Source organism: Dipodomys merriami, unplaced genomic scaffold (assembly GCF_024711535.1).
Source record: "Dipodomys merriami isolate MVZ:Mamm:240054 unplaced genomic scaffold, mDipMer1.0.p SCAF_7, whole genome shotgun sequence".
In the NCBI taxonomy this organism is placed as follows: Eukaryota; Metazoa; Chordata; class Mammalia; order Rodentia; family Heteromyidae; genus Dipodomys; species Dipodomys merriami.
This window is the reverse complement of record NW_027206290.1, coordinates 53904858-53929259: the sequence shown is the minus strand read 5'-3', so window position 1 is coordinate 53929259 and position 24402 is coordinate 53904858. Positions and strand designations below refer to the sequence as shown.

General features: G+C 45.3%; 2 protein-coding genes across 4 annotated transcripts in view; both read left to right on the top strand.

The window, feature by feature from the left end:
• Cfap61 (cilia and flagella associated protein 61) overlaps positions 1-14105 on the top strand; it is a 236683-nt gene extending 222578 nt beyond the window's left edge. For 2 of the 3 annotated variants that reach the window (XM_070006664.1, XM_070006665.1), the window contains exon 27: positions 13643-14105. In XM_070006664.1, coding sequence (XP_069862765.1) covers positions 13643-13843 — 201 coding nt within the window. In that variant the 3' untranslated portion in view covers positions 13844-14105. The remainder of the gene's footprint in view (positions 1-13642) is intronic. The other variant, XM_070006666.1, reaches the window with a different exon arrangement.
• A 7391-nt stretch (positions 14106-21496) lies between these two features.
• Insm1 (INSM transcriptional repressor 1) lies at positions 21497-24132 on the top strand. The gene has a single exon (XM_070007631.1). The coding sequence runs from the start codon at positions 21497-21499 to the stop codon at positions 23075-23077; it is 1581 nt and encodes a 526-aa protein (XP_069863732.1). The 3' UTR covers positions 23078-24132.
• Positions 24133-24402: the final 270 nt, after the last annotated feature.

Here is a 24402-nt window from a genome sequence, read left to right as displayed (position 1 = left end):
TAGATATGAAGGTTGTCATTGTTAAAGATGATACAGATCAGAAAGGTACCTGCACTGGAGGGGTGGAAATCAGTTCTGGTTGAAACCTGAACCATAACTGTAATCCTGGTGCTTCCTGTATTCTGCTCAACTCCTTCGTCACCTCCCTTCCTCTAAAGCTGTGATCTACCTGTACTGCTGACCTTCTCACGCCCCCCACTAGTAAAGATCTATTACTTTCCTAGTGACCTGTGAAAACTTTTATCTGGCTGGGCCCCAGTGGCTCACTCATGTAATCCTAGCTACTCAGGAGGCAGAGATTTGGGGATCACTGTTCAAAGCCAGCGTGGACAGGAAAATCTGTGAGACTCTCATCTCCAATTAACCACCAAAAACCCAAAAGTGGGACTGTTGTAGAGGGCTAGCCTTGAACAAGAAAGCTAAAGGACAGCGTCCTGGCCCTGAGTTCAAGATCTAGGACTGGCACCAATTAATTAATTGATTGATTCTGTCTAAATCCTTTTTAAGCTCCAGATCTGAACTCCTCAGGTAGAATTTTACACGCAGAACTAAAGGATGTACAAAGTGGTTTGTTGTTGCATGAACAAGAACACTATTTCCAGAATATACTAGAAGCCAAAAAGTTTATGAGAACTGTTACTTTACTTACTTTAATGAAATTTAATTTCCTAATTTTCTAGGGGTTCAAAAGAAGGAAAGAGGGAAGGGCGAGAAGGCAGAGCACAGGGGGCTTTTAGGCAGTGAAACGATCCTACATGTGATGCTGATGGATATGTTCTGATGCCCACTGCTCTGTAAACAGATGTTGTACTAAGTTCTTTAGAGATTAATGTCAACAGCTAGGGGATGCACAGAATACACCCCATTGGAACACTGTAGTTATAGTAATTCATAGTAATAGTGAGGTATAAAGGCCATCAGTTGTTTGAAAAAAAATTCTTTCCTTGCACCTTTCCAAGTAAACTGCCAAAGCCAATGGGCATACATCAGTTTGGAAGGCAGCTTCCAGTTTTATCCATGAGCTGAGGTTATCCATTTGCTGAGGTTAGTTTGCTGTGAACGAGCTCCTTGTGGGCAGGGGCTGTAGTCATCTGCCGAAGGCTGCCCAAACATTCTCATGGGTTTTCAAGATTTCTAGGAAGCAAAATCTCCAGAAAGGAAAAAAAAATTCTGATTTCAGCATTGCCACTTGGCACAAGGACAGCCATGTAGCTGTAGCCATGTAGCCCAGGCAGTGTGATCTGCTGTGAGTCAAGTTGGACCATCCAGCATGGCTTTGTCAGCTCCCTGGATCCTTGTGGTACCATTTAAGATTCTGGTGACAGGAAAATAAGTGTAGCCTGCACTAAAGAATAGCAATAATTCATTGGGCAGCAGTGGCTCATGCGTGTAAATCTCAGCTACTCAGGAGGCTGAGATCTGAGGATCATATTTGAAAGCCAACCCAGACAGGAAAATCTATGAAACTCATATCTCTAATTAATCACCAAAAAATCCAGAAGTGGAGCTATGGCTCAAAGTAGTAAAGCGCTAGTTTGAGCAAAAAAGCTCAGGGACTGCACCCAGACCCTAAGTTCAAGCCCAGGGACCACCAGACCGCACAAAAAAAAAAAGGGAGGGGGTGATAGCAGGGAAAATCTGGGAGAGAGCAACGGAAAGAATTGGTCAAAAAGAAATGTACTCATTGCCAGACTTACGAAATGATAACCCCTTTGTATATCACATTAATAAAAAAAGCAATAATTCTGACATAGTTGCTAAGCTACAAAGAAAGCCTACAGAATGGGAAAAAGATATTTGCCAACTATACATCTGGGCCTAGCATACAAAGATCTCAAGAAGCTAAACTCAACAACCCAATTGGCAAAAGAGCTAACTAGAAACTTCTCACAACAATAACAAACACATGAGTAAATACATAACATCACCGGACATAAAGAAAATACAAATTGAAACAACATTGAAATTTTTATCTCACCCTAGTAAGACTGGACAGCTTCAAGACTACAAACAACAAACACTGGCAAGATGTGGGGAAAAAGGAATCCTGTCACAATGTTAATGGCAATGTAAACTAGGGCAATCACTTTGGAACAGTTTGAGGATTCTTTAAAAAAAAAACAACTAAACAATAGAACTATCCTATGATCCAGCAATACCATTCTGGGCATTGATTCAAAATATTACAAGTCAGGATACAGTAAAGACACTTGCATATACATATTTTAAAATGTTACTAATTTGAGGGATGGATGGGATTGGGAATGATGGATTAAAACAATGGAAGGTGTGATACTGATTAAGATGCATTGTATTCTGACTTGACCTGAAACCCCTTTGTATAACTTAAAATACTTAAAAGAATAGCAGTAATTCCTTCTATCAAATATTGAGCTAATGTGACCCATTTCACTTTGTTTTCTACCTTGTTTCAGAAAAGCATAGAAATCAAACTATTAGTTGGACTTCCAGAGCCTGTAGAGAAAAGAACTAAGAAAGATGGTCATCTGTGGCTATTATTAGAAGTCATTTCTAATCTATGTATCATTTGTTTAAAAACAAACCCTCATTGTAAGACATCTGACATTTCTCTGTAGAGAAGTCAGAGAGGAACAGACTATAATTTTACTGGGATTATGTTTTAGGGCGATTATATTTTAGCTATAAAATATGACTCACTGTGACATTTTGTGTGGTTAACACTACCCTTTAAGGAATATAATGACAATTATAAATATATGGACAACTAACAACACTATCCTGAAATATATGAAGCAAAAGTTGACAAATAGTGTGAAGTAAGAATTGAAGGGCTGGGATGTAGCTCAATGGCAAAAATGCTTATCTAGCAATTACAATGTGCTGGGTTTGATCTCCAGTACCAAAAAAGAAAAAAGATCAAAAAGAAAAAAAAATGGATATTTTAGTATCCCATCTTCAATAGGATAGCCCACTGGGTGAACTTGTAAACTTGTATATATTGGGCAATATACAAATATAGTAACTTAAATACAGTAGAACTTAATATAGGAAGAACTTAAATAGTCTAACGCCTTAGAAAGGCAAAGTCCAAGTTCAACAAGTTCGAGCTTTTTTTGGCCGGTCGTAGGGCCTGAACTCTGGGCCTGGGCACTGTCACTCAGCTCTTCAGCTCAAGGCTAGCACTCTATCACTCGAACCACAGCACCACTTCTGGCTTTTTCTGCTTATATGGTGCTGAGGAATAGAACCCAGGGCCTCATGAATGCAAGGCAAGCGCTCTACCACTAAGTCACCTTCCCAGCACCATCAAGAAGTCTTTATCATGTCCCATCCCAGCGCCATCAAGAAGTCTTTATCATGTCCCAATGGATTCACAGCTGAATTCTTTAAGACCTTTAAAAAAAAAACTTAACACCAGTACTTGAATTTTTCCATGACATAGGAAGGAAGGAACATAACCAAACTAATTCTGTGAAGCCAGCATTACACTTCTCCCCAAACAAAGCAGGTAAGAGAAGAAAAAAGAGAGCCATAGGCGCATGAGCCCCAGTGCCTCATGCCTATAATCCTAGCTACTCAGTAGGCTGCGATCTAAGGATTGCTATCCAAAGCCAGGCTGGGCAAGAAAGTCCATGAGACTCTTTTCTGCAATAAACTACTCAGAAAAAGCCAGAAGTGGCACTGTGGCTCAAATAGTAGAACGCTGGCCTTGAGAAAAAGAAGCTCAGTGTCAGAGTCCAGGCCCTGAGTTCAAACCCCAAGACTGGCAAAAAAAAAAAAAGATTAACATAGATGCAAAGCTAATAAAATACTTGCTAACTGAATTCAACAACTAATCAAAAGAATCACTCACTATGATCAAGTCAGTTTCATCCCTGAAATGCAAAGCTGGTTCAATATATGTAAATCAATAAACACATTATACCACATTAACAGAGCCAAAGACAAGAATCACAGTGTCATCTCAATACAGAAGAAGCCTTTGATAATATCCATCATCTGTTTATGATAAAAGCTCTGGAGAAGCTAGGAATAGAAGACCAAACCTCAACAAAATAAAGGCTATGACAAACCGACAGCCACTAAATGATGAAAAACTAAAACCATTTCCTCTAAAGGCACAGCAAGAATGTCCACTTTCTCTACTCCTTTTCAATACTAAACTTCCAAGACAGAGAAATAGGGCAAGAGAAAGACATAAAAGGGATCCAAATAAAGAAGTCAATATCACTGTCAGCAAATGATATATCTAAAAGACCTTACAGACTCCACTCCCAAGCTTCTGGAGCAGGATGATTCACAATTAGCCTATAAAAAACAGTCGCTTTCTATATACCCACAGTGTGCAGCAGATAGGAAAAACGATTCCATTTGCAATAGCCTCAAAAAAATCTAGGAATAAACCTAATCAAGGAAGTAAAGATCCTTTATAGTGAAAATTCTAAAATCCTGAAGAAAGAAAACACCAGAGTCAGGCGCCGGTGGCTCACGCCTGTAATCCTAGCTACTCTTGAGGCTGAGATCTGAGGATCACAGTTCAAAGCCAGCTGTGCAGGAAAGTCCATGAGACTCTTATCTCCAATAAACCACTAGAAAACCAGAAGTAGTACTATGGCTCAAGTGGTAGAGTACTCGCCTTGAGCTGAAGAGTGCAGGGACAATGCCCAAGCCCAGAGTTCAATCCCCACAACAAGAAAGAGAAAGGGAGAGAGAGAGAGAGAGAGAGAGAGAGAGGGAGGAAGGAATGAAGGAACGAATGAAGGAAGGAACGAACAAAGGAACGAAGGAAGGAAGGAAACACCAGAAAATGGGAGGTCACTCATGCTCATGTATGATAGATAGAATTAATATTGTGAATATAGCCTTACTGCCAAGGGTGGTCTACAAATTCAACGCAATGCCAATCAAAATCCCAATGTCATTCTTCACTGAGAGAAAAACAATCCAAAAATTAATGTGGAATCAAAGAAAACTCCAAATAGCCAAAGCAGACATCTGGGCAAAAAGCAATGATTATAGGCATTACAATTCCAGACCTCAAACTTTACTATAGAGTTCTAATAACAAAAACAGATTTTTACTAGCATAAAAATAGGTCTGAAGTCAGATGGAATATACTGAAAGACCCAGAAATAAACCCATATACTTACAGTCATCTGATATTTGAAAAGAAAGCAAAAATGCATGTTTGAAAAAGACAGCCTCTTCAATAAATGGCATTGTGAAGACTGGACATCCATATGCAGAAGACTGAAACTGCATCCCTGTCTGTTGTCACCTTCACTAATAACAACTCAAAATGGATCAAAAACTTTAAAACTACTACAGGAGGAAAAATGTTAAATGTTACGGGCATAGACAGGAACGTCGAGTTCCCAGAGCTCAGCAAATAGGAAAGAGACATGACAAATGGGATTACCTCAAACTAAAAAGTTTCTGCACAGCAAAAGTCATAGATCTTTACCAGCTATATATCTGACAGGGGCTCAATATCCAGAATACACAAGAGCTCAAGAAACTAACCACCATCCCCAAAAAAAGCCACAATTAATAATCCAATTAATAAATGGGTAAAGGAGCTAAATCAAGATTTCTCACAAGTGGAAGAAAGAATGGCCAATAACCACATAAGGAATGCTCAGATGCAGTGATACCACTCTTGGGCATCTACCTAGATATAGTCAAAACACTTGCCTATCCATGTTCTTTGATGCACTATTTACTATAACAAAGAAGTGGAAATAGCACAGATTCCTCACAATGGATGAGCATGGAAAATATATACAGTGCAATTTTACTCATCTATTAGAAAGACTAATATTTTGTCATTTTCAGGGAAACAGATGAACCTAGAAAAAATTATGCTAAGTGAAGTCAGAATCAGAGAGTCAAAGGGCTCATGTCTTCTCACATATGTGGAAGCTAGATCTAAAAATATAAACATGCAGGGTTTTATTCATATATATACAAACAAACGGACTTAAGAATGATATACTTAAGGGAGGAGTCCAAAGGTGTAACTCCTCTGAACATCTAATGAACTGCTTAACAAAATGAATACCCGTAAGTGGAAACATGTTTGGGGGGATGGGCAAAGGATGAGGCACAGGAATGGAAGGAGGAAGGGTGAGAAACTGTAGTCATTATATTCAATGTACCTCATGTAAAACTGAACTATGTAAATTGGAAGGTAGAGACAGGAGGGGGAAAAATGGGAGAAAATGATGTTTTGTACTAGTAACCTGACTTGAGGAATTGTAACCTCTTTGTACGACTACTTAAATAAGGTTTTCTAAAAATGAGGAGGAGAAGGGAGGAGGAGGGCGAAGGAAGGAGGAGGAAGAAGGAAGAAAGAGGAAGAAGAGGAGTTCAGCAGCTCAGTAAACTGGGCCTGGCATAGCAGAACTTGAAAGTACTGATCTTGCCATTCAAAAGCAATAGAACACACTTTCTTCTCAAGGGCTCCAGGGACTGTCTCCAGGACAGATCATCTGTTAGGCCATAGAACATTGGTTGATACATTTTAAAAGATTTAAATCAATGCAGAATATATTCTCCAATTACAATGGAATGAAACTAGAAATCAACACCTACGCACAGAAGGAAATCTAGAAAACTCAGATTTCGTGGAAACTAACCCTCTTAACCAGCCAGTGACTCACAAAAGAAATAAAAAAGGACATTAGAAATCCTTAGTGGTCAATGAAAATCCAACATGCAAAAATTTTATAGGATGCAGCAAAAATAGTTTTCAGAGGGAAGTGTAGATACCTATAAATTGTCTACCTCAATAAAAACTGGAAATCAGTAATTTGTACTTTAAGGCATTTTTAAAAAACTAAACTAAGCCCAATGCCAGCAGAAGAAAGGAAATAATAAAGATTAGAGCTGAGGTAAGTTAGTGAATAGAGAAAAAAATTGATTATTTGAAAAGATTGAAAATATTGATAAACCTGAGTAAGACATATTGCTAAATCAGAAATGAAGATACTATCAGCAACCTTACAAAAATAAAGCATTATGAGAATACAATGAATTCTTATATGGCAACAAATTAGAAGAAATTCTGGAAACAAATTCTTAGAACACAAATTAAAAGCTAACCCAAGACGCCAATAGAAAAAAAAATCTCAGCAGATTTACAGCACATAAAGAAATTGAATCAGTAATTCAAAACTACTCAACAAATAAAACCCCAGAATTAGATAACTTCATTAGGGAATTATAACAAACATTTACAGAATATCAGTCCCACCCAAAACTTTTTCCAAAAATAAAAGTGAAACATTCTCTGCAGCCGCATTATCCTGACACCAAAGCCAGACAAAGACATCCCCAAGAGAAAAGGCCAGCAGCCCTTTTTGCATATAAATACAAAATTTTCAGCAAAATATCAGCAAATCAAGCCCAACAGCACATCAAAAGGATTATATATACTATTACCAAGTAGAATTTATCCCAGAAGTGTAAGAGTAGTTTAACATATGGAAATGAATCAATGCAACACACCATTTTAGTAGAACGGAGTTTGGGGCAGACAGCCTCATCTCAGATACAAATGTAACACTTGGAGAAAACACACTTTCATGGTTAAAAACTGAAAAGCCTAGCAATAATATTTATGATAAGAAATATCTGATATTATCTGATAAGAAATATTTATGAAAAATCCAGTATTTTGATGGTGAACAACCAAAAGCTAAAATCTTATCCTTAGGACCTAGAATAAGACAAGGATGCCTGCTTTTGCCAAATATATATTCATACAACATTGTACTGAAAATCCTAGCTAGAGCACTAAGGCAAGAAAAAGAAGTCATCCATCTTAGAAAGCAAGAAGTTTAGTAAACCATCACTATTCTCAGATGACATGATGCTAAAGAAATCAGCAAAATCACTCTTAGAGCTAATCAATACATTTAACAAAATTGCAGGGTATATAACCAACACATAATAATCAGCAGTTTTCATTAGTAGTGAATAATCTGAATACAAAATTAAGACAATAGTTTCATTTATAATAACATCATAAAGAGAAAAAATACTTGGTCAAATAATTTTAACCACAGTTCCTTGAAAGCCACAAACATTTCTGAAAGAAAGAATTGAGACATTTTTATTATTAAGATGGCAAGACCACCCCTAATGGTCCACAAAGTCAGTGCTATCAAAATCCCAAGGACTTAAAAAATAGAAAAGTTCATATGGATATACAAGGGTTTCTAGATAACCAAAACTATCTTGAGAGAGAAACAGAACAAAGTTGAAGGGCTTGCGCTTTCTGATTTCATACCTTTCTATAAAGCACCAGTAACAGCCCAGTGTGGTACAAGAAGAAATATATAGACTACTCATATGTAGAAAAAAATTAAGGGTCCAGATATAAGTCCATTTATGTAAAAAAATGTTCATCATGATTAACCATTAGGGAAATAAAACTACAAAAGATACCACTTCACACCTACTGGGATGGCTATATTTTTTTAAAAAAAGAAAGAATTGTTAGTGAGGATGTGGGGGAAATGTGGAACCCTTGCACAAATGCTAGTGGGAATATAAGATAGCTTTCAGAAAGTTTTATGATTCCCCAGAAGTTACATACAGAATTACCCTATGGTGCAGTTTTTGTGTGTGGGGGGGGGGGTTGTTTTTTTTTTTTTTGGCAGTTCTGGGGCTTGAACTCAGGCCTGGGTACTATCCCTGAGCTGCTTTTGCTCAAGGCTAGCGCGCTACCACTTGAGCCACAGCACCACTTCCAGCTTTTTCTGCTTATGTGGTACTGAGGAATGGAACCCAGGGCTTTGTGCATGCAAGGCAAGCACTCTACCACTAACCCACATTCCCAGCCCCTGACCTAGCAATTTTATTCCTAATTTTATATCCAAAAGAATACAGCCATTCAAATGATTATTGATTCATAAATATTCAAAGCAGCACTATTTAGAATTGCTAGAAAGCAGCAACCTAAATATCTCCTCTCCAGCTCCTGCCTCCAAATCCAGCTATACCTTTTATTATAGTGAGCTGCTTACTGCCCACCAACTATAGCCTCCCAGATCCATCCGAATTATTCTACTGTCCTCTCAATCATGAAGCTCCAGATCTGTGGTCTCTTCTCCCAGCATCTCTTGAAGGAGGAGCAACAACACAGTTGACAACCCTCTTGCAAGATGTTCATGTCCCACATCAAGTTAAGTACAATAAAACCCTGGGCTGGTTCAGTCATCGTGTAAGATGATAGGCCATGCTCTTTGGGGCCATGTAGACCTCCCCAGAGCAACTTCCTGAATGGTGAAGGGAACCTCATGAAAAGGATAGCAGCCACCTGACCTGAGTGGGCTAGAGGTCCCTGGCCTGGCCTGCAGGTATCTCTTCAGAGGCTTAAGTTATGCCTGACTGAAAGCCCCAGGGCCCAGCTGCCTGCAGGCCACTCGGTATCTTCTGAGGTCAGGGCTTCTGCCTGAACCTCTTCCTCTAGCTACTAGGCAGCCAGACCTTCCTAAGCTTCAGATTCAATGAAAATAAAGAGTTGGGATTAAAAATTATTCAAAAATTGAACACAAGCAAATAAAGTTTAGAAGAATAAATGTTGTTAAAAAGTCCTTATGGTGAGGGAAGGGGTAACACAGTCCAAAAAGAAATGTACTCTTACGGAGTGCCAGTGGCTCATGCCTATAATCCCTAGCTCCTCAGGAGGCTGAGATCTGAGGATTGAGATTTGGAGCCAGGCAGAAAAGTCCCCATGAGACTCTTATCTCCAATTAACCACTCAAAAAAAAAACTCAAAAACAAAACAAAAACAAAAATCTGGAAGTGGAGTTGTGGCTCAACGTGGTAGAGCACTAGCCTTGAGCAGAAAGAGCTCAGAGACAGAGCCTAGGCCCTGAGTTCAAGCCCCACAATCAGAAAAAGAATGTACTCTGTACCTGATTTATGCAACTATAACCTCTCTGTACATCACCTTTATAATGGCAATTTAAAAAAAATTTTTAAGGGTCCTATTGACCAAAGCAATGCACAGATTCAATGCAATCCCTATCAAAATTACAGTGGCATTTTTTTTTTACAGAAATGGAAAAAAAAACTTTATATTTGTATGGAGCCACAAAATATCCCAAACTGCCAAAACAACCTTTCAGAACAACGAAGCTGGCAGTGTCATGTTCCGTGTTTTCAAAATATATTACAAAGCTGCAGTAATCAAAATAGCATAGTGTTGGTATAAAAAAGAGCAACTGAATGGGATGGATATCCTAGAGATAAATCAACACATTTTATAGTTGATGAACAAGACATGAGCATGGTGGGTTCTTGTTCTTTAGAATACAGAAATAATCATCAGGAACAAGGCACACAATTTTAAATAATTTATTTAGTAAAGAGAAAGTAACCTAGAATCCTTTCATTTCAGTGTTTAGTTCTGGGCTGTTGATTTTATGTTGCATCGGTCTTCCTCCCCTTTCCTCTCTTCAGCCAGTCTGTCAGATTATGATTGGTTTGTTTGAAACAGGCCAGACCTTCCTCTAGGTGGTGGGCTGAGAAAGATGGCTTTGGCCTGAGACGTGGCAAGATCCAAGGCCCTCCCGTGGTGGTAGCTTATAGTCGGGCTGGCCTGGGCTATGGTAAGATCCAAGACCCTCCCCTGGGTGCTGGCCATCAGAAGAGGAGGAGGCAAGCTGACCCTTCACAGTGAACATGTTTTTAGCAAAGATACCATCCAATGGGGGAAAGAATGGATTCAATAATTATGTTAGGTAAATGGTATGTCCACATGCAGAAGAATGAAATTAGACCCTTATCCCTTATACAAGAATCAGTTCAAAATGAATTAAAGCCTTAATGTGACCTAGAAATAGTAAAAAAACCAAAACAAAACAAAACAAAAACTGTAGAACACAGGGGAAACTCCTTGATATTGGCCGTCCCATGGATATTTTTAATACAACATCAAATGCACAGGGAACAAGAGCAAAAATGAAGTAGGTCTGCATCAAACTAAAAAAAAAACATATAAGAAGAGACAGCCTTTAGATTAGGGCAAAATATGTGCAAATCATCAGATGAGCTAGTATCCAAACTATCTAAAGAACTCACCTAACTCAGTAGCAGGAAAATAAACAGCCAGATTTAAAAGTGGGCAAAGGACCTGAACAGATACTATTTAAAAAAAAAAAAGATAAATGACCAACAGGTAAATGAAAATATCACTAGTCATCAGGAAAATGTAAACTAAAGAACATCAAGCTATCATTACACACCTTTTAGAATGACTATTAAAAAGGGCAAGAAGGCTGGGTAGATCACCTGTCTAGCAGGAGCAAGGCCTTACATTCCATCCCAGCACCACCAAGAAAGAAACATTGAAGATAATAGGAATAAATTGTAAGCACACATCTCCCAAATAACTAAGCTATTTAAAAAAAAAAACAATAAAAGATAGTAAAGGCTGGCAAGGACAAGAAGGAAAGAAAACTCTTGAAAACCAGTGTGAAGTTTTAAAATAGACTTGCTATCTGATCCAGCACCCCACTTTTAGGTAAAAAGCAATGGAAATAGATGTATGGAAGATATATCTATCCTCTTGTGTCATTGAAACATTAATAGCCAAGATATGGAGACAGCATAAGTGGCCCAAATGGATGAATGGATAAAAATAATGTAGTGAGTACTCTCAGTAGAATACTATTCAACCTTGAAAGAGAAGGAAATTTTTACACCATAGCACTAGCACAAAAACAGACATAAAGACCAGTGGAACAGAATAAAAGATCCAGATATGAAACCACACAGCTAGAGCTATTAGATCTTTGACAACCAGACCAAAAACATACATTGGAGAAAAAGCAGCTTCTTCAATTAATTGTGCTGGGACACTGGATAACTACTTGCAGGAGATGAAAACTAGATCTCTATCTCATTCTGTGTAAAAGTCAATTCCAAATGGATCATATGTAAGATCTGAAACTGCTACTGGCAAAACTCTGAAAGATATTGGTGCAGGTAATTATTCTCTGAATAGTACTCCAGAAAATAAGAGTAAGAATTGACAAATAAGACTACATCAAATCAAGGCTGGGAAGGTGGCTCAGTGGTAGAGTGCTTGCCTTGCATGCATGAAGCCCTGGGTTTTATTTTCCTCAACACCACATTAGCAGAAAAAGCTTGGAGTGGTGCTGTGGCTCAAGTGATAGAGTGCTAGCCTTGAGCTGAAGATCTGAGGGACAGCGCCCAGGCCCCGAGTGCAGGCCCCACTATAGCCAAACAAAAAAAAAAAAAGACTATATCAAATCAAAAATGTTTTGTATAGCAAACAGACACACACACACACGATAAGTCACAGAACAGTAGAAAATATTTACCAGTCATTCAACAGATAAAGGATTAATATCCAGAATACAGAAAGAAGTAAAAGAAAAACAGGAAAATAACCCATTTTAAAAATGGGCAAATGAACAATCAGACACACAAATGGCTCATAGATACATGAAGAAATGTTCAGCATCCTTAGCAATAATCAAAACTATACTAAGATTCCATCTCATCCAGTCAGAATAGCAGTCATCAAGAAAACATGTTAGGTGCCAGTGTTTCATGCCTGTAATCCTCTCTACTCGAGGGGCAGAGAGTTGAGGATCAAAGCTTGAAGCCAGCCCAGGCAGGAAAGTCCATGAGATCCTTATCCCCAGTTCATCACCAGAAAGATTAAGTGGAGTTGTGGTTCAGCCTCTTGAGCAAATGCTCAGGGACAGTGCCCAGGCCTGCCCTCCTCACCCAGAAAATGTTAGGAAAATTCTATATATCACAATATCAAAAAAACAACTTTTTTTCTTTCTGATCTCTATACTACAGATGCCAATTAAATTTGTACTAAGAAATTAAAATTATGGTTTTAGATCCTATCCCTTAGAGACTTTAAGCACAAAGATTTAATGACTATTTTTTCCTGCTATTCCTGGGGCTTGAACACTACACTGTACACTGTCATTGAGCTTTTGCGCGTAAGACTAGTGCTCTATTAGTTGAGCCACAGCTCCACTTACAGCTTTTTGGTGGTTAATTGGACTTTCTTGCCTGAGCTGGCTTTGAACCACGACCCTCAGATCTCAGCCTCCCAAGTAGCTAGGATTACAGGCGTGACAAACCTGCACTGGGCTTTTTATTTTTTAAGGCAGGCTGGACCTACATATGATTTGTATTTGGAAAAAAAGAAGGACTTAAAATAAGGTCATTTTTGGTGGCATTATGCTGTGATAGAAACAATCACAAAACAACAAACCCTGCATGACTCAGGTCAGCCAAGTTTCCCAGAGAGACGTGAAGTACAGTAGTGGTGGCCAGGAGAGAATGTTTAGGGGAGTTTATTATTCAGGGGGGACAGAGTTGGGGAAGACCAAAAGATCCAGGAGATGGATAGTAGTGATAATCAGTGAGAATTGATCCCCACTCCCTTATACACTGAAAATGCTAACGAAAGAAATTTCATGATATATACTGTGACACAATTTAAAAAATAATATCCAAAAAGCTTAAAAAAAGGGGGGGGGCACACCTTGAAGAGCTGAACACTATGTTCTGTTTTATTTTTAGAAAGCCTGCCCTGTTGATTGTGGTGTTAAGTACAAGTAGTTTCTGAGTCTGGCCTTACTGTATTCATTCACAGGAGGATGGACTCCTTTCCATGGAGCAGCTAGCCCATAAGATAGAAGATGAGGAAATAAGCCTGGTTGAGAAGCCCAGGGTATACCTCAAAAGAGTTTTTGAGGACTCCATCTACAAAAGCCTGGTGGAGAAGAGCATCCTAGAGTACCTGCACTACAACTATTACCACCTGCCCATGTATGCGTGGCCCGGCATCATTTAGTGTGGCCAGGGTCTCCACTTTTTTGTTTCTATACATTTAGTTCTTGGAAGTATTCTTTAGAAATAGAAAAGTTCTCCTAAGCCTGGCTTCACAATCAAATACCAGCTTGGTTCCCTTAATGCCTTTCTGCTTCTACTTAGCCTTGTAGTTTCCTCTGGGTCCAGTAGGTGGTGCTCAGCTGTAGATCTCTATTCTGGGACAGGGAACTTTATAAATACCAGGCATGTTCCTGGGTATAATAATCCACTTTAGCAATAAAATGAGATCATACTGTATAAAAATTGCTTTTACCTTGTGTGATTCTGTGTGATTTCCTGGGACTGTCCAAGACCAATTTTGTTAAGTCCTCCAGGTATTTCCTCAATACTTGAAGATGATTAAAAAGAATGGAAAATTAGTAAACAGATAATAAGAAATGAACTCTGTAGCCCAACATCAGAAAGACTGATTAGGTAGAAAAAACTTACATGACCTTTTGAAACCAAAGAGACTAATATCTCAGACTCTATAATTCTTTATTCCTATTGATGATCATGAGCATAAAAATACAGACTGGAAACCAAAAACTCACGTCGATTTTGGGATTGAAAATAATACTGGGAAATTAGGACCTTTTCTTTGATCCTGAACAATGTTGCTTTTCTGGGTGGTTAGGGGGTCCCCTGGTACTTGTCACCTATAATGTAGCTAAGAAACCTTCTCTCATAAGCAGTTACTCTCTAAAAATCACATGAATTCAGGAACAACACATTCGATTGTTTACATGTACTTTGGTGTCTCCTTATAGTGTGGCACAACTATCTGACTAACAGCAGAGCTTACAATTGGTTCCCATGAACACAATTTCCAATTACACTCTTAAAAATCAATGCTAACATTTGTGTGTGTGTGTGTGTGTGTGTGTGTGCGCACACTTGTACTGGGACTTAAATTCTGGGCCTGGGCACTGTTCCTTAGCTTTTTTACTCAAGACTAGCACTATACTACTGGAGCCGCAGCTCTGCTTCTGGGTTTTTACTGATTAATTTGGAGATAGGAGTCGCATTGACTTTCCTGGCCAGAATGGCTTTGACCTGCAAGTCTAAGATCTTACTCTCCTGAGTAGCTAGGATTACAGCCTTGAACCACTGGCACCTGTCTCTATGCTAACATTTTGCAAAAGTGGGCACACTGACACAGATTACCAAGCTACTGAAAATCAGAGCCAAAAGACACAAATCACTGCTGCAAAACTACAGGACTCGGAACTATCAAGTTGTCTGATGCTTCTCAAAAACATCCCAGAACACTGGACTCTGATGACTCCAAGACAGATTAAAAACAACCAATAAATGCTGCTAATTCCTTCACATGTATGGGGTATACAAACACATTGGGATGGTATTTTTTTGTACACAGATACGCGTAGGTAGGGGGGCCCAGCTTGGGACATACGGTACAAACTGTCATTGGATGGGGAAGAGTTGTTCCTGGTCTCTGCCTCAGAACTCAAAAACAACACGCACGGCAACATTTCAAAGTCTGGTAGCCCAGTCCACTCAGGCCACTCTCATTCCTTTCCTGAGAGGACCTGGGTCAAACTCATCAGCAAATGGAATTTCTATGACAAGCCCCAGGAAGGCTGAGGTGAAGGGGACCAGAACAACTTCAGCCAGAGGATCAACAGTTATGACTTCTGTGACCAAGTATTACCATGACAAAGCCTCTAGTCACACACTAGTGACCCCAAATGGCAATGTCAACCTTAATACCAAATCATGCATCAATTTGCTAATAACAGTTTTCCACTGCTGCCTCTTTTAAAAAGAAGCCTTGGGCTTTCATAAGCCTGTGGCATTTTTAAAATCTCTTGCATATACTTCTGCTTACAAAGCGTTTCCATCCGATGACATTATTACATCCTTGTCCCATTCTTAGGAAATTTAATCTAGGACATTTTTATCAACTATCCTAAATGATTTTCTGAATCTAACAGTTGTGGCATGTATGGACAGACTTCAGAGCTTTATCACTGAAGAACAACTTTCCTAATCAGAATTCAAGTCATAGCTTGAAATTGGCAATTTTAAGAACTTTGGGAGAATAAAGTTGATGGTAAGACAGTCTTCACAAATGAAAAAGCTTTAAAAAGACCAGTATTTGGACTTTCTGGGTGTGCAAGACAGAGATAGGTGAACCAAGGCTCCAGATCCTTTTGTATTTGAACATTTGCTGTTGATGCACGGTCATTTTGATCTTGAAATTTCATCGTTTTAAGCAAAATATGTGCCATGAAAACAATTTTACAAAGTTCCATTCCCCCAAATCACATGTAATAACCATGCATCATTGCTGCCTCGAATGAGATACTGACAGATACCAAATTTTAAATTAAAACTATGGCTACCTCCTTCCCCCAAAATGGCTTCTTATAGTATTATTACTAAGAGACAAAATAATGGAGGGAAGTAAATGCTAGGCAAAAAACAACCAATCAATAGGAGAGGGAGGGAGAGAGGAAGAAGGAAGGGGGCAGGAGAGAGAAAAAGCAAAAGAGGAGGGGGGAGAGGGAGGGAAGGAGGGAGAGAGAGAAAGGGAGAGGGAGGGAGAAAGAGCACTTGGGTAAGCAAGTGTTAGCCAGGAACCCAGGAGAAGAGCTGTTGATTGTTTTCTGGTTGAGAGACATGATGATAAGGCCGGATAAAGTAAGCGCAGGGACGGGGCACAGAGCCCGGCAGCTGTATGCTAATGCTCACAGAAACCAAGCCTCCGCGTCCCCCATTAAAGCAGGCGACCAGGAGGCCACACATCACTGAACAAATAGGCTCTCTCTAGACAAATAAAATAACACACGTTGGCCTGTGGGAAGGGGGGAGGAGGTGGGGAGAAGACTATGCGGGGGAAGGAGGGGGGAGAGGGAAGATAGTTGGGAGAGGAGAGAGAGAAGCAGGAGATGGAGATGAATCAGAGCAACTGGGAGAGGGAAGAGGAGAGCGGTAGTGGAAAGGGAAGGAAGGGGGGGAGAGGAGAGGACGGAAGGACTGGAAGTGAGGGAGAGCAGGAGGGGAAAGATGGAAAGGAAGAGATGGGAGGAGATAAAGAGGAGGGAGCAAGACCCCTAGAGAGGAAGGATGGGCCTGGAGGACCAAGATGGAGGAAGAAGGGTTGGTGGAAAGGATTGGTGTGAGAGTGACAGGGTTGGGGATTCAGTTCAGAGTAAAGCACTTGCCTGGCAAGTGCAAGGCCCTGAATTTGGTTCTCAGCTGGGAATGGGGGGTCTCGGGGAGAACACGCCCCCAGAACCTAAGGGCAGGAGCCCAGGCCTAGGCAACAAATGGCACCCTTTCTGACTCCTATCAGGTGGAGGGGGTGCGGAAGGCTTGGGCGCGCGCGGCCTTTCTGGTCACTTAGACTCAGGTTTTGTGGGTGGATTCCCCAAGTCAGGCTTTGTTTCCCAAGTTTGTGATGCGGGTCTGGGGGGCGCCGCCCCGCGCTTTCCACCCCATTCTCACAGGCTGGCTTCCCCACATCCTCTGGCTTGGCGTTGGCCAGCACTGCCCTTCCTGCCGCCCAGCCCAGGCCAAAGAAGAAACACAAACCCCAGGCCTGAAGGCACTTCAAGGAGCGCGAGGTGACCCCCACTGGCACACTCAAAGAAAAAAAAAGCCACCGGTCCACTCCGGCCGCATAATGGGCGCGCAGCAGATTGCCGGGGGGGGGGGGGGGGCACTTGAAACTCCAGGGGAGGGACCTACTTGAGCGGGGTCCCTCCAGAGCCCGGCGGACCCGAGGCCTCGAAGTCCCCCTTGTTCGCTCTCTTTCATGCACTCTCCCTTTGTGTGGAATTATTTAAACGGGAGATCCGTGGCAGCTTTATGCTAATGTACGGAACAAAGGCAAGGGCCCCGCAGGCGGCCCCCCCCCAGGTGCCTGGAGGCCCCGAGTGTGGCCAGGCGGGGCGGCTGCGCGTGTCTCTCGCGTGCCCCTGGGACCAACACAACAGCCCCTCATTCCTGCAAACACAAAGCCCCAAAGCCGGGCGCGCACCGAGAGGACCGGAGCGCTGGGGGCTCCTTGGGGACCTGGCAGCGGGCACCAGGGGAGCGACATGCAGTTCCAGCCGGGTCATCGCTTTTGGGGTTCCAGGGGTGCTGAAGGGGGCTTCCATTAAGCCGAGAGGTGTGCTGCCGAATGGAAGAGGGGGAATCTCACACGCACACACACCCCCGTGCCTGGGCTGGGTGAGAGTTCTGACCGGCTGGTCTTCTCTAGTAAGTTCAAGTTCCCTAAGGAGCCAACTCCTAGCCTTCAGCGCTCACTTCTAAGATTCACGCTTTCTAGAAACTCCTTGGAGCTTCAACTTTGATTCCGAGCCGGGCTAGCACTCCCAGGGAATTCGGCCTCGTGACGGATGCCAGCCTGGCACCCTTGGACAGAAGACTCTGGAGCGGAGCTGGCCACCCGCAGCCCTCTGAGGAGGAGCCCTCCCACCATTCTCTGCCAGAGACTAAGACGCAAAAAGGCCCTGAGATCCCCCCACCCCTTCAAATCACTGGTCTACACCACACAGGGAAGGAAGCAAGCAAGGAACTGACTTGAATCTGGGGGAGGACACCACGATTTTGCTTGGGATACTTTAGTGACATACAGACACACACACACACACACAGACATCCCCTACAAATTTAGGCTCCAGAATTTCCTTAGCCCACCTCCTGTGGTCCCTGCTTAGTGTGGCAGTGCCTAAAGGCAGGTCCCGGGGGCTTAGTGTGGGAGCGCTTTGCTCTTCAGAGAAGACAAATGCCAGGACAGGAGGCCCCCATCCTATAGGGCGCTCAGATTCTAAGAAAATCACACCGAAGGAGGCAGAGATCCACCACCTCGGGTGCTGGTGCAGGGCTGCGTCAGCTGGAAAGTAGCTGGTGTGTGTGCGTGTGCTCAGCCTAATTCGTCCTCGGTTTCAACTGCTGATACCCTTCGAGTTTTCACTAATGTGGACTGGTACGCAGCAAAAGGCAGCAGATCTCATCCCTGCTGGCAAGACTGAAATAAAAAGAACCGTATCCATCGAATCTTAGTAGATATGCTATCAATAGAGCTCAACAGATTGGACTAAATTCAGAGCCCTGGTTATTTCCTTCTGTCCGGGATTCTTTTTAGTTGGTGGTGGTATCCTGCCTTACAATTCTGAATGTTATTTTGTAAGGATTCACTTGAAGACGAACTCTCCCTATTATCTATTGGATGAAAACGCAGTGTTGTGTGCCCATGACCAAATACACTGTAGTTGTGGGATCGACCGCAGACCTCCCCCCCACCCCGCCCCGTCCTATTATTCCACAACCCAGATGGGATTCCTGATTAGAAAATAAAATTGGCCAAAGCTGTCTCGGAATCCCTTCCCACTTCTAATTTCATCAGCAGTATTAATCAGCACCCAAAAGGAGCAAGAACGTAACATCAGTTAACTTTTTAGATCGAACCGTGTTTGGCAAATTTTACATTTTATAATTTTTAATTTTTTTTAGGATTAGTTTGCTCATCACGATTATCATTTTAAAAATGAGAGCCTTTAAAATACGTTCCATTATATGTTCTCTTCTCTTTTCGGCGTGTGGGTTAAAAAAAAATCCCAACATAAAATCATCAACCATTATTCCTCTTGACTAAGCGCTTGGCTGGTAACTAACCCTAACAACAGGATTCCACCCAAAAAAAACTTGTCTTCATTTCCACGCCAGGGTATTTTTCAGAGGGGAAACCCGGGGCAATTAAATACCTTCAGTGGAATTAAGCATCAGCAAAACTCAGCAAAGCCTATCTGGTGTACAGGGTTTTGTTTTTGCACAAAAAGATGTTTCCCTCGCTTTTGACAGTGGCATTTCTCACCACACAGGACACTTCCCGTGGCTTGGCTACTTTTGTCTTCGAGGGGGTGGGCGATGATCAGGGCTCCTGGCACTGTGGCGGGGCTCTCTGCCTTGTCTCCTCCAGAGATTCTACCTTTTGTTTCTAGGTGCTGGGCTGAAAAGGGGACTGGATAAGGAGAAGACTGTGGGGTCTAGGCCCAGGCGGGGCAGCGCGGGGGTGAAGGTGTCCCTCCGCTGGTGGCACGGGAGACGCGACCAGTGCTGCGCGAGGCCGCAGCCTGCGTTGGAGGACAGATTGCCCCCCTCCCCCCCTCCCCGGCCGGCAGCACGCGTCTCTTTTACGTCCAGATTGGCCGCGACTGCTGCTCAATAGCTGGAGGTTAATTTCCTTCACAAAGGTGAAGGGGGCAAGGCTGGGGGAGAGATGGAGGAGAGGGTGGGGGGAGCGCCCAGACAGGCGGCCCCTTTATTCCGCAGCGCCTTGATTGGAGCCCTTGATTTAGCATCTGATGTCAACCGGCAGACAAAATGCCCACTCAGAATGAAAATGCATGAGGCAGCGCGGGGAAGGCGGAAACCAACTTCATTCCGGGAGCACGCACCGTGCTGACCGCAGGTTCGGCCAATTCGACGTGGAGAAACCCTGCTCTGGGAGGCACCGAGAAGCCCGAGCCCAGGGCCCGGCGGGGATGCCCATCCCCGGCCCAGGGTACCAGGGGAACGAACGTTCGTGATAAAGTTCAGCAAAACAAGTTCCTTTTGGAACCCAGCCTGTCCTCCTCCATCCCCAGTCCCAGTCCGCCAGGCCAGGGAAAAAGTGCTGTGCTTTCAAGTGTTTCTCAGCCTCCAGAGAGGACCCTTCCATCCTTCCAACCGCGTGCACGAACTCGCCCTGGGCTGTAGCCAAGGGTCCGCTCCTTCCACACTCAGAACCCCGGGGGTTCTGAGGTCCACCGGGCCAAGGTACCGACCAGGATCTTGGCCAGAGGGACTTCACAGTTATCATCCCTTGCCCCCCTGTCCTCAACTCCAAGCGGACTCCGCCTCCACCCGCGCCCCGCGCCCGCTCCCACCTCGACGCAGCCTCAGCCCCGGGGTCGCCCCGCCTCCACCCCGTCAGAGCGCACAGCACAACTTCCCCCTCCGCTCTGGCTCGCGGGTTGAACCCTCCTGACATATTTGGGGCCATTCTTCTCCTTTGTTGCTATTTTGCTCGCGACCCGCGAGTAATCCCCGCGCGGGAGGGGGGCGTGCATTGTCGTGCTGATGGACGGGCCCATTTGGCGGCTCTGCGCCCCCCGAAGGAGAGACACAAAGCCCAGGCACGTGCGCCTCCCCTTAGAAGAGCAGCAGACCGTGAAGGGAGGCGGGGCCGGGCGTGTGCCTGGGCCAGGCGGGGCGGCGGCGCCGGGCGGGGCGGCCGAGGGGCGCGCGCTGGGGCCCCGCGCCCTCAGGTACATCTGCCGCACCTACCGGGCGACCCCCGAGTCCCGGCCCCCTTTTTTTTTTTGCCGCTCGGTCGCCCTCCCACCCTACCGGGAGGAGGAACTGTGAACGTTCTGATTGGTTCTGGGGGAAGCGGGAGGCGAGAACAATGGCCCCCTCCCCCCGTTAAAAGGGAGCGGCGCCCGGGCCCGGGGACAGGGACGCGCGTGCAGGGCGCACAGCCGGGCTAGCTGTCTCCGGCGCCACGCGAGTTCCCGCAGCCGCCGAACCCGGGCAATGGCCTGGGGGCATTAAGGGCCTCTGGGGCTGAACGCGGAGGTGGGACGCAGCCAGTGCCTCGCCCTCGCGCCGCGCCAACATGCCCCGCGGCTTCCTGGTGAAGCGCAGCAAGAAGTCCACGCCCGTGTCCTACCGGGTCCGCGGTAGCGAGGACGGTGACCGCGCGCTGCTGCTCTCGCCAGGCTGTGGGGGCGCCCGCGCCGAGCCCCCGGTGCCAAACCCCGGGCCGGGGCCGCTGCTACTACCGCCGCCGCCACCGCCTACCGAGCGCGCCCATGCGGCGCTCGCTGCCGCGCTCGCCTGCGCGCCCGGCCCGCCGCCACCCCCGCCGGGCCCGCGGGCCGCGCACTTCGGCAACCCCGAGGCCGCACACCCCGCGCCGCTCTACAGCCCCACGCGGCCCGTGAGCCGCGAGCATGAGAAGCACAAGTACTTCGAGCGCAGCTTCAACCTCGGCTCGCCGGTGTCGGCCGAGTCTTTCCCCACTCCCGCCGCGCTGCTCGCCGGGGGCGGTGGTGGTGGTGGTGGCGGCGGCGGCGGCGGCAGCAGCAGCGGCGGCGCGACCGGCGCGGGCGGTGGCGGCACCTGCGGCGGCGACGCGCTGCTTTTTGCCCCTGCCGAGCTCAAGATGGGCACCGCGTTCTCGACCGGCACCGAGGCCGCTCGAGGTCCCCCACTCCCCCCGACCGCCGCCCTGCGTCCCCCGGGCAAGCGGCCCGCGCCCCCGTCCGCCGTCGTCGCTGAGCCGCCCGCCAAGGCAGCCAAGGCCCCAAGCGCCAAGAAACCCAAGGCCATACGCAAGTTACACTTCGAGGACGAGGTGACCACGTCGCCGGTGCTGGGGCTCAAGATCAAGGAAGGGCCCGTGGAGGCGCCGCGGGGCCGCGCGGGGGGCGCGGCGCGGCCGCTGGGCGAGTTCATCTGCCAGCTGTGCAAGGAGGAGTACGCCGACCCGTTCGCGCTGGCGCAGCACAAGTGCTCGCGCATCGTGCGCGTGGAGTACCGCTGCCCCGAGTGCGCCAAGGTCTTCAGCTGCCCGGCCAACCTGGCCTCGCATCGCCGCTGGCACAAACCGCGGCCCGCGCCCGCCGCCGCGCGTGCGCCGGAGTCCGAGGCCGCCACCCGGGCCGAGGCGCGCGAGGTTGGCGGCGGCGGCGGAGGCGGCAGCGACCGGGACACGCCGAGCCCGGGCGGCGTATCCGAGTCGGGCTCCGAGGACGGGCTCTACGAGTGCCATCACTGCACCAAGAAGTTCCGCCGGCAGGCCTATCTGCGCAAGCACCTGCTAGCACATCACCAGGCGCTCCAGGCCAAGGGCGGGCCCCCGGCGCCTCCGGCTGAGGACCTACTGGCCTTATACGCGGGGCCCGACGAGAAGGCGCCGCTGGAGGCGGCCGGCGACGGCGAGGCGGCCGGCGTGCTGGGCTTGAGTGCGCCCGCCGAGTGCCACCTGTGCCCAGTGTGCGGGGAGACGTTCCCCAGTAAGGGCGCCCAGGAGCGCCACCTGCGCCTGCTGCACGCCGCGCAGGTGTTCCCCTGCAAGTACTGCCCGGCCACGTTCTACAGCTCGCCGGGCCTCACGAGGCACATCAACAAGTGCCACCCGTCCGAGAACAGACAGGTGATCCTCCTGCAGGTTCCCGTGCGCCCGGCCTGCTAGAGCGCGCCCTCCACCCCGGGCCCCCAGAACTGTGCCTTCGCTTGGAGCCCCACAAAGAGAGTGTGCCCTTCGTGCCCCCGATCCTGTGTCTGGCGCCAGGGGTGCGTGCCTCCATCCCCACCCCGGGGTGGAAGTGTCGTCTACGACTCCTCTCGATGTGGGGTGATGGGAACCCCGATCCTCTGTTGTGACTCTTTTTGGACCCCTCTTCCCTTTTGCGTTGAGTCTCCCTTTCCCCCTGGCGCAACAGGAGTCGAAAAGCTGTACCCGTTTGTCTCGTGATTGGAAGCCTCCCCTTACAGGGGGCGAAGCTGTTTTTCTTGCTAGTATTTCGCTGTGTTTATGGTCTAGAATTGCGGTTTGCTCTTCGCCTACCAATCTCTCTGCTCTGTCTGTAGCGTACGGGTTGTTTTGGGTGAATCTTGAGGAATAAAATGCCTTTATATTTCACAGGCTGTAAATCGAACTTCCCACACGATTAGCTTTATTATGGCTTGTGAACTGCTGGAGTCTGGCTTTACCTTTTTGTATGTGAACAAATCAAATTGCTTAAAGAGTTTTCTTTAGTATAGCCACAAATGCCTTGAACTGTTGTCTGTTTGGGATTGGGTTTTTTGTTTGTTTGTTTGTTTTGGACGGGGTGGGGAGGGAAGGGAATTTTCACAAGATGCTGTAGTAACTGCCTCAATATTTCATATGACTTATGATTTGATCATCTGTGTTGAGGTAGGACTATAATGAGTTCCCTCTAAATGTATATGTTGATTTATGAGTATTTGTTATTTATTCTTTATTTATTTATATTAATTATGAAGATTATGATATAATTTGATTGCAGATTATTTGTTTTGGTGTGATCCTTCCCTCCCCCCCCCCACTCGACATTTCACTGTGCATTTTAGAAGAGAGCCTTTTTTTTTCTAAAGGGATCTGCTAAAAGTTTTAACTTTTATACCTATCTGAGGGAATTACAGACAACCTACCATTTTATTCTGCTTGGAGGGCCCCAAGGCCCTTGTACAACCGACAGCTCTTACTTTTAAATGCAATCTCTTTTCTACATACATTATTTTCTTAATTGTTAGCTATTTATAGAAAGCTTCAATAGAACTGTTTCAACTGTATAAATATTTACTATTCAAATAAAATATTTTCAAAGTCAAAGTAGAGTGGATTTACTACTGCACTGCATGGTTCCAACAAGGATCCCTTCTAATTATATATTTTTAAAGCCCCCTCCCCCTTTTTAAATTAAGAAAAAGAAACCTATTTGCATTGCTGGGGTTTTAGATAGGATTCTGAATGTCTGGGTTCACCATTTGGAG

Coding starts and splice junctions, on each gene's coding strand:
- Insm1 (XM_070007631.1), top strand. CDS start 21,497: ATGCCCCGCGGCTTCCTGGTGAAGCGCAGCAAGAAGTCCACGCCCGTG.